The 10,597-nt window shown below is 42.5% G+C and overlaps 1 protein-coding gene across 1 annotated transcript; it reads right to left on the bottom strand.

Moving 5' to 3' along the window:
- Window positions 1-523: 523 nt before the first annotated feature.
- On the bottom strand, window positions 524-5,219 carry tent5ba (terminal nucleotidyltransferase 5ba). The gene is made up of 2 exons (XM_046400470.1): window positions 4,788-5,219; window positions 524-2,151 (listed from the first exon to the last, which is right to left on the bottom strand). Exons 1-2 carry the CDS (start codon window positions 4,941-4,943, stop codon window positions 1,123-1,125), a joined length of 1,185 nt encoding a protein of 394 aa, XP_046256426.1. The 5' UTR covers window positions 4,944-5,219; the 3' UTR covers window positions 524-1,122.
- Between the last annotated feature and the right edge of the window lie 5,378 nt (window positions 5,220-10,597).

Raw genomic sequence — 10,597 nt, 5'->3', positions numbered from 1 at the left:
ATCAGTAAGGCGAGCAGGGCTGGGCGTCCAGTGGTAACGCGGGTGGGAGAACAGGCCAGCCTTTGTTAAAAAGCTTTAGTATCACTGAGGAGAGAGAAGCCATTGTGCTTTAGAAAAGCCTCCTTATAGTTCATGTCCTCAGATTGTAATGGATCCCGGGCCTCAGTTTAACAAATGCAACTCACTCCAGACGACAGTATATGCATTTCAGTGGTCCTGGTCAGAGGAAATGAGCTGCCTCGTTGTCATTGGCTTATATAAGTATGGATCAGCCTTCTACCTATTCCCATGCATCAGAGCATGGCCGATCCAATGTCCAATGAGTCAAAGATTGTCCCAGGTTCAATAAAAACCTGCTGTTTATGATGGTCATGTGAGAATATACAACACCACTGCGTGAATGGTGAAGCAGTTTCAGATAATGTGCAGTTTAAACTAACTGCAGCCCTTAGAACCAAAGATTAAAATGTCAACAGTCATTATAGGGTAGAGTTAAAATAAAATAACCACGATACAAAAAAACTGTAGTTTTTCCCTTTTTTTAATCTCACAAAAATGAATGCTTCTGTTCCTGAAAAGAAAGACTGAGTAATCTAGAAAACACTGAATGCACCGTTCTCATTACAGATGTTTTTAGAACATTTCATGGTTCATTTTAGGCACTTGGAATCATAACAACATTCCCTTTCTGAACAACAAATAGCCTGCAACTTTGGTCCAGTAATTAAAAAAACAAAACAAACAACAATAATAATAATAAAGCCAGAGTATGAAAATAACACCAGCTTCAAAGTCTGTTTTCTTAAAAATGTATTTTTTGACATATATAAAGTTTCAAAAAAACAAAAACAAAAAGAAAACAAACTTTTTTTTAATCACTGAACAAGATAATATTGCTACATCTCAGAAATGACCAGCAATCTTACAGATGTTTTGCAAGACAAAACAAATGAGAAAAATTAATGTGTCGGCTCAATCGGTTGTACAGCAGTACAGGATTGTTCAAGTCACATTTGGCAAAAATGAGTTTGTTTATTTTTTTTATATGTATTTTCAGTCCACTTCCTTTGAAAGTCAAAGAGCGATGGAGACACGTCCACCTCTGCCCTTCTCACAGTCAGTTCAGCTACAGGGAAGCCACGTCTGATATGAATTACTGCATGGTGAAACCTGTGTAGGCTGCACATGTGCAATATAGTAATTACTGAAGTTAATGTCCTGCACATACGGAGCTGGCTGGTAGTAACACGTGACGTTCGTTACAGTGGGGATGGCGTTCTGCTCAGCCAGCACCTTCAGTGCTAGCATGGAAATGAGACTGAGCGTCTGGCGCCGCTCGTGGCCCATCAGACACACGGTGCTCTCATTCACTACTTGGTGCAGAGTCATGAGGCACTCGTACCGCTTGTGCTCCATCCCAGCAAAGTGGTTTTGCAAGTAGGCCTCCAGTTTCCTCTGCTGCTCTCCTATGTCGGAGAAGTCAATGAAGAAACGTGAGCACATGTAACGCTGCATCTGCTTCATGTCTGCCTCTGAAGAGGCTCTGAACCCGCGCACCAGCAGGTGGCAGTACTTCAATAAGCCGCCCCCTCTGATTTCTTCTGGGCTGCGTGTAGCTATGGTCTTCTGATACAGGTGGTCCATGGCCTCCTTGAAGTCCCCGTACATGCTCTCCCCAACCACAGTGGGGTGGAAGCTCTCAGACATGGGCGTCTCTGAGCAGCGGTCAAATAAGAGCAGAGAATCGAGGCAAATCTGGAAGGAGTCCACACTGAATTCAAACTGCCGCCGTAGGGAGTCCACAAACTTAAGCTCCACATTCTTACCCGTGTTGTTGGACAGCGAGATGAGGCTCCAGCGATCTGTGTCATTACAGACTTTCACTAGTTTCTGTACATAGGCCTCTTTGAGCGTCAGTGCCGTGATGCGCTCCCTAGAAACCCCAGCTGGCAAGAAGTCAAAGAGGCAGTCCAGCACGACATCCTTCACCAAGCGGAAGGCCTGATCATCTTTCAGTGACACGCCAAAGATCAGGTCCAAGTCCTTATAGCCCAGTCCAGTGTCCTGATGGAGCACATGGCTGGCAGCCGAGCCATTCAGCCTCACATCCTTAACGCACACACCCCTCTCCTCCAGCCTTGCCCGGACCACCTGGACAGGGATGAGACAAAGCACGTCATTAATATATACATAAATATACATGAGAGGCTCTGTGTCAAAAATTAGAGGGAAAAATGCCCTTGTAGTTGCAAAAACGACAAAAACACACACCTTAAAAGACTCAAGTTAAACATGAAATATGTCCAAATAAGCTCCACATGAGCCTAGTGGAAATCAATAAGTTTGTGAAGGCGAGATCAATACCACTGCTCACAAAAGTCCATTTTATCATCATCAGCTTCAGTCTGAATGGACATTAAAAAGCCCAAACAAAGAGCAACAGAGCTAGTCTGCGCTCCAGGTCCATCTCCCTCTGGGTCAGATTGTCTCATCTTATCACAGACAGAGTGATAAGATTAATAATCCTGACCCGCACCAGAGAGAGAGTGAACACCCGTGTGCAGGACCAAAGCGATATCCCACAAAGGGAAAAAAAAAAACTTGCTTTAGGCTAAATGTCACGTTCCCAGGTCATTAAGGGTCGGCAGCCTTCTCCTTCCTCTATCCATGTGATATGTGTTGTTTAAACAAACATGTCTTGCCTCAGAGATGATCTACAGCTGGACAGGGTTTGCCACCATCACTACCAGTGCTTCCCACGAAGGGGAATGACAATCTGCTTGGAAACTCTGACACATCAACAACTAGATGCAGCTTCTTTGTTACATCTGGTCAGCAATTTGAGAAGTTTGTCATATTCAGTGTATACACAGCGGACACACGATGTGAAAGCTGACAAATGTAGCAGACTGTAACAACAACAAATTAGACAAGCTTTTCCACTGAGTAAATTATAACCGCCTACAATTAAAACTATGAAGCCTGTAGAACAAATTAGTTGTTGCACACCCACACACGATCCTGAATCTCCCCACTGGCACTGACCTGTCAGATTAGTGTCTGTTAACTCTCTCTCCCATGGTGATCAGATAACAGGCTGGCTCTATTTATACACACTGGGTCAGGCTACAGAGGACAGACAAACATTCAACAGCAAGTCAACCCCTCACAGCAGCAAAATCACGAAAGCATATTGACCATAATGGCATTGTAATCATTCAGCCATAAAATGGTACTGATTGGGTTCAAATTCCAATCAGAGGCTGTAATACTGTAGTTTTGTGTTCTTCAGTAGTCATGCTGTTATATCAGCTCAGTCAGAGTCAAATTCAGGATCAGGATGACACCCCTTCTCTCATATGTGTTTGAATGCAGGCGAGAGGTTAAACCCCCACCCCCATCCAACTTCTGGTCTGGAAGCACAGATATGCTCCTGCTGACATAACAAATCCTGCCAGAAACACACCTCCTGTCTAATCAAGTCAAGTAATCAATAAAAGGTAAGTGAGAAAAAGCGAAAGGAGCTGTGCGGCACAGAGGCTCACTCATAAGAGGGCGCTATCTTAGATGCAGAGTCACAGCTTTAACACCTTGAACTATGTTCATGATGCACCAGGAAAAAAGGTTGACGCTCTAAGACGTGCGCCCTGTGATGCATCACAGAAAAGGCACAATAACAGCATTAAAACCGATTAAGTATACATTTAGGCTGAAGAGTGACATTCTCGGTTATCGTGACAGCAGATTTACTGCTGACGAATGTTCAGCCAACCACTAAATGAAGCTGAGTGGCAGATGGCAGATTTTAGCTAAATAACATTATATAGGGTTTCCACAAATCCAGGGGAAACAAGAGTCCCCACATCTGGGGCTCAAACCTGTATTTAAGTCTCCTGCACGCTCAATGGAGCATTCGTCTTTCCACAACCACAAGCATGAAGCTCTGGGATTCACAGGCTCATCTCGAATATGTCCGCGTGTGAATGAAACGGGGGGAAAAAAGGATTAAACAGCAGATTACCTGGCTTAATTTGACATTAATCATCTGCTATATGTTCCTTTTGAAATTCTGTCATGGAATTTGCATTGCAATATGTGGAGACACCACAGCAGAAGTGAAACATGATCTTCCCACAGTGTCTAAGAGGCTGGAAATGTTGGAAATGGGACTTGTAATGGCAGTATACACCACAGTGTTTTCCCTGCTGCGTTGTTTAAATGTGAAAATGATGGGCACTCAGACAAATCAGAAAGTTCAGATTTTTTTTTTTTCATTATCATTTCATTTCAACATTCAAGCACAATCAAAGTGTCACAAAGGGGAAAAAAAGCAGAGAAGAGTCAGGCAGCCTACAGGGAGAATTTCTGTGAAGGAATACATAGTAGTCCTGGGAAGAAATCAGAAAGGTGACTGAAAATGTATGGTTGCCCTCAAAATGAGGAAGCAGACCATAAATAAATACAAAGAATTTTCACGTACATGCAACGGGGAAAAATAAGAAATGTATTATTTATTGTTAGTCAGTGGTTCTCAGATTGGGATTTGGAGACCACCACGGTTCATAAAGAGCTTCCCAAGAAAGTTCTAGACAAATAAAGTAAAGTTTAGATCCGGAAGTTTTCCTGAATTCACTGCCTGCCCACCTGTAGCACAGTCAACTGTAATATTCATGCACATAAAGTCGAAGGCTATAATGTTCTTCTAACCAACTCTTGAAAAGGGATCCCCATGCTCAGACTAACAAACAAATAAACACTTTAGTAAGTAAATGTGAGTGTGTTAGTACCTGGACAATCTGACGGGGTTGCACGGACAGCGTGGGGAAGTTTCCACGGCCGTGGATGGGGACAGCCTCCCCGAGGATCGAGTCCAAGCGCTGCACCTGATCCCAAGACAACACGCAGAACCGACGACCCTGATCCGACCCATCACCGCAAGACATGGCGATGTTACCCGTCAGTCCCCCCCCTTCCCAAAACAAAACCAAAGAAACAAACAGCTGAAAGTGAATCAGCGCTGCCTCTCAAGCCGAGCTCCCTGTCCTCTCTCTTCGACACAGCCTCAGATATATCTCCGTGGATGTCAGCTGAGAGTAAGACAGGCTGTAAATGTAAAGAGGAAGGGTGAAAAAAGTTGATTCAGAGGTGCGGATGTGAGAGTAGGACCGTTTCCTCCCGTGTGCGCCACTGGAATCCGGTCAGCCTGCAAAGGACCGATTCATAAGAAGGTTTAAAGCGTCCTCATTAGGATACGCCCTGTGATTGGCTGCTGTGTTTGGTCATTGATTATGGACGCCCTGTCTGCAGGGAACACCCTTCATGTGACGCACTTGACAGCCTCCTCCCCTCCGCTTTGCTCTTGCTGCACCCTGCATGCTGACAGGGCTTCCCTCTAACAGCCCTCATGATCTAATGGTCTTATGATCTACATCGCCTGAACTGCAGCATTATTAATAGCTCTTAATGTGGTATTTGATTATTTGTGTGCGATTAAAGCGGATAATGAAATATGATATGATTTTGATTCTATATGATTTATTACAGAGATCATGTTTCAAGCTGCGCAAACACCAGCTCCGCTTTTCCTTCTATGAGCTACGCTTTATTTGTCAAGTGAATGTTTGCAGAACATGCAGGATGTTTTTATTTCAGCAGCACCCTCCTTCACATCATACACTTCATGGTCATACAGATCTTATGGGAAGCGGGAGGACATCATAAGCACTTCACAGAAGTAAAAGGAAGTTCGAGGGCTTGCTGGAGGGGCATTTCAGCAGCAGCTTTATCCAATTAAGATTGTCCAGATAACAAATTTTTCCAGTTCGAAGTGACCTCTACGTCTATGTTTCCAATCAGGATTTGCTTGTTACCTCTTTAAACAAAGTATTGTATACTTGCAAGTCCTCTCTATTTGCCAGTAGGCCTACCAGTTGTGACCAGTTCAACTAAAATGTCATTTTTTTTTGCAGGGTTTTCTGCATTTGAGTTATTTAGATACCTGGATGGGACAAATCAAACAGTAATTTATAAAACAAAGGCAAGTGATCTCAAAATGAGCTGAATTTTTTCATAAGAAATATGTTTTTTTTTCCACTGCTGCTTACTGTTACACTTGTGTTGTGTTTGGCTATAGTCACCATTAGCTCAGTGGAGGTGGAGCTGACTGAGGACTTTTTGGACAGCGACCTTGGATCACAGGGGAGTCACAATGAGCAAAATGGTCTCAGCTCAAGCAGGCTCAGCAGCCTCTCATTTCCTACTGACTGTTTCACATTTTGGTGTTTTTGCTTTATTGACTTATTACACTACATGCTACGCTTGTGAAAATTTGTCAAACTCACTTCAGTAGATATCTCTGCAACACAATGCATGCATGTCTTTTGATATGATGTCAACACTGTCGTTTGTCATTGCTAATGTTAGGACTTTTTTATGTTTTAAAACTATAATCCTGATATAAATTTTCAGACCCTAACTTCTTACACTAATTATTAATCAGTGTTACAGGCATAACATAACTAAATTTATATTTCAATTAAAGGAAACAAGTGGGTAAATTGTATTTTGCTAATTACCATGACTAACTAAAGTGCAGTCATTTTTTTCCTGTTTTCTTGTCATTCCTAATTTTCTGGCCTCACTTTAATCTAAAGAAAATATGTTGCCAGTAGCAGCATGGTACATAGTAACATGAATACACAGGAAATCCAGAGGCTGCTTCTTCGCAGCTGAGTGTTTAAACTATGATAGCAGGCTATTAAGCCTGTTAATACTTGGTGATCACACATTTTTATAGGTCCTTATCGTTTTCAGTCTGGCCTGTTTAAAGTGAATAGTCTTACCTTTGAGTTGTTTGTTTATTCAGCCATTGGAAAATTAAAGGCTACAAGCACCCGAACAATCATTCGTTCAGTTGGCTCATGATTGTACGGTGGACTTATGAAAAGGGTAACGATAACCTGCGATGCCCTTTATACTTTCCATTTATACTTTCAGAGAGCTCGCTGCCACTTTTTTCCACTCTGCCTCCTTATCTGTGGAGTGTTTTTAGATTTTATTTGTGTCGGTGCAGCGACGTTGCTGTGGTCTGAACAAAACATGTCAGCTTTTCACGTCTAATGCTGCATGTAATGCGATGGTTCATTTGAGGCATTAAAGATAAAAGGGGAGGCCTCAGTTAAATAATGTACTCACCTCAGATTGCTAATTTAGCTGCTGTTGGATGCAATCAGTTTTGTCCAGTTTATTTGATTCCCCTGAATTTCAGAAATCTGCATCACAGGATGGACTGTGGTCACCCTGTCTCATCCAGTCCTGCATGCAGTCTACTATGTGCTTAAATGTACTAAACATCCCCTAGTGAAGGATTTTCACAATGGCAGACATTACTCACAATAGCAGACGTTACTCTTTCAGTGGTGAGGAGGCTTTATGTTTCTGCTGGTGTGCCATTTGCCAGTGAAAAATACAAACAAGAAAAACTGTAAAATATGACTTCCTCTTTTAAAATGACCCAAATATGTCACCATTTTAAAAAAACACTAACTGCGCCTATCTGTCCACACGTTATGCACCTATAAAATTTTTACAAGAGACTAAAGTTCACTTCATGATTGACCTGTGTTGATTTTTAGTGATTCTGCAATAAAACACACTCTGACAGAAACACACACTCTTACGCACTCGAGCACTTATCATGTCTTCCGTGAACACATGCATGTGCATATTTAGTTCACCCGCCTCTCCAGTGTTGTCTACAACACACAGCTGGAGGCTGACAGCATCTCACAACCCCTGGAGAGGTCGGGTCGTGGGCGTACCACCATGGACTTGGTCTCCACAGAGGATCATTTCAAATCCTGTGATGCTAACATAATCCTGTTTCCCTGGCAACAGCATCCCCGGTTGTGGGGCAGCTGGGCAGAGGCGTCTCCAGCTGAGGGTCCTGCCAGGTGCCGATGTGAGACATCTGCGTCATCAGACTATAAATAACCTGCCATGTGGCAGCTGTGCTTCCTGGGAGCAGAGCCAGCCTTCACCTGAATGTGAAACACTTGGGGAAACAGGGAACAATGACGACAGATACATGTCAGGCCTCTTGACATTCTCAGGTTCCTTCACAGTCGGAGCAAAATTCATGAAGTGGAGCAAAACAATTAACCCAAGAACTCCTGACATGTGTTCATCACTTTGTGAATAAATCCCCTTTTCGCCTTTTTTTACTTTGTGCCAATGTCACTGGATCCTCTGTTTATCCCTCAGTTGACATCCTGCTGCAGCCATGACAACTGAGACTGTGAGTCTAGTAGGCGTGGTGAGATTACCAATATTTAAACACACCTTAGACAAATGCCACATTAGACTGGTGTATGTTCCAGCTCTGGCAATGATCAAACATGATGAATGTGGGCATCATGAATTATGTGGTGAAGGAGGCGTGTGTTTGCTTTTATTAAGAGGCCACTGAACAGCTTCTCTTCTGTTTTATTGGGGAGGTTTTTGTATATTGTGTGGTATGTGTCACGTTTTTCAATGCAACGTTATTGAAGAGGTCTGTTTTCCTCTCTGTATTTGTGCTCAAAGACAGATCCCATGGTTGTCAAATATCTCTATCTGCCTTTGCCTGATGTTGATGCCTGCAGTGACGGGAAGAGGAACAATGCGGGGCCTCTCTCGAGTGCAGGGACGCGACTGTACGTCATAGTGTGCTGTAAAAGTGTGGCTGAATATCGATGTTGCCAAACAACAAGCGCTGAAGTGTCACAATGATCAATTGTGTGAAGACAGATAAGACCCCGTCTGTCACACGGGATGGCTTGCAAAGCTCTTTTCTTACCAGTTTGTCATGGCTGCTACAATCTAAGAAAACCGTTTCTCCCAAAAAGACTTGGTCTCAACTGCCACTTCATCCACTGACCACATTCAGACATGTAATACTAGAAGCCCAAGTATTGCTATTATTAGAGTGTGCATCGTGTGTATTGCCATAGCTAAAATAGTGATGCAGCTGCTGCTATTACATCGCATGCATTGCATTGCTGACATTATACCGCATGTTTAATTTTGAGATGTTGTGGATGAATAAAAGTTTGTTTGCATGAGAGCTTTAGGCTCAGATAACCGGTCTGTACAACCAGGTTGGGTTGACCGATCAGGTTGGACCGGGGCTTAGACATGATAGAGAGAGCGAATGATAAGAGAGGTAAATTTACTTTAGTGGATTGCTCCAGATGAGAAATCTATTGGCCAGTGGAGTGAAGTTACGCAAGCAGCTGTGCTTCTGACGTCAGATACTCTCCGCTGCCTGCTTGATTGATTACAGTAGTGCTTGGGAGAGCAGACCAGTGTGCTGAAGGAAAAACTAAACACACCAAAACACACTATAGATTCAAGTGGCATCATGCGTCTCTTCTCTGTCCACACACAAAATGAAATGGAAAAATACTAAATGGTGAAAAAGAAAGCACATACTATTGTGTGTCGATGTGTTGTAAGCTTTGCTACTATTGTTGGACTGAAATCAAATCATGAAATGTGTCGCTGTGTTGTTGAATGATTATACAATAGTTTTTTTTCCAAAGATTACAAGTTAACACTGGTTTAAGTAATAAAGGTGATGGTTTTATGTTCTAGAATGACTTCTGCTCTCTTGTCTTTTTATTGATTCTATAATGATTTGCTTTTTAGAAGTTAAAAGTGAACCATTGAAAGCTGCATAGCGCTTTCTTCAGGTCCTGCATATGTGCTATAGTATCTTTTGAATAAGGGAGGTTATCACATAGTTGAGCTGCCCTGAAGCTCAACGGTCAAATATAGTGTTCGGCTACATATTATGTAAGACCTGGGTTACTTTACAAACGGGAGGGAAGGGGGCGGATAAGTTTGACTCGGTGTGATGCTGTGTGGACTGTCAAATTCATTATAGAAAGAGAACAAATGTAAGTTAAAAAGAGCCTGAGATCTATAAAATGGTATACAACGAGGAAAGATCAGAAATGTCTTTTGAGGGTAAATAAATCTGTTTCCTCAGTAAATTCCTATCTAATGCCATATAGAATTGAGGGAGTCTCTTGCAATGTTTTGTAAAGTTTTCTTTTCCTCAAACTCTCTGCTAAGCACATGTATATCTAACGTGTGACTTATTCCTGCTTGTATAGGACCCCGTGTAGAAGAGAGGAATGTATGGCCCCAGTAATAAAACACCGTCGCCTCCTTCTGTATGTCTGGGACGTCCTAACTTTGCTTCCTTTACTGGAGCTTAAATCATGTTATGCAAGGGCTCCATACCCACCCCAAAAGGACGTTTAGTGTCCCAGTTGCAAATTGTCAAATACTACACATAAAGAAAATAAACCCCAGTTCGCTTCACTTCTCAACTTTGGTGCTGTTAGATGAATGGTCCTCTGTGGATATTACTCTCCACCGTTCAAAAATACTTGTAACTACACTACAGGGACATAGAAACAAGCTGACAGCTGCCTACAATGTGCAGATACCGCTGAGTCAACAGACCCAACCATAAAAGCTTATAAAATAAACTTGTTCTGTAATTTTCTCAACACATGTGCCTCGTGTGGACACTGCATATTAAAAGTTA

The sequence above is a fragment of the Scatophagus argus genome, chromosome 9 (genome assembly GCF_020382885.2).
Source record: "Scatophagus argus isolate fScaArg1 chromosome 9, fScaArg1.pri, whole genome shotgun sequence".
In the NCBI taxonomy this organism is placed as follows: domain Eukaryota; kingdom Metazoa; phylum Chordata; class Actinopteri; family Scatophagidae; genus Scatophagus; species Scatophagus argus.
This window is presented reverse-complemented; position numbering and strand designations above follow the sequence as displayed.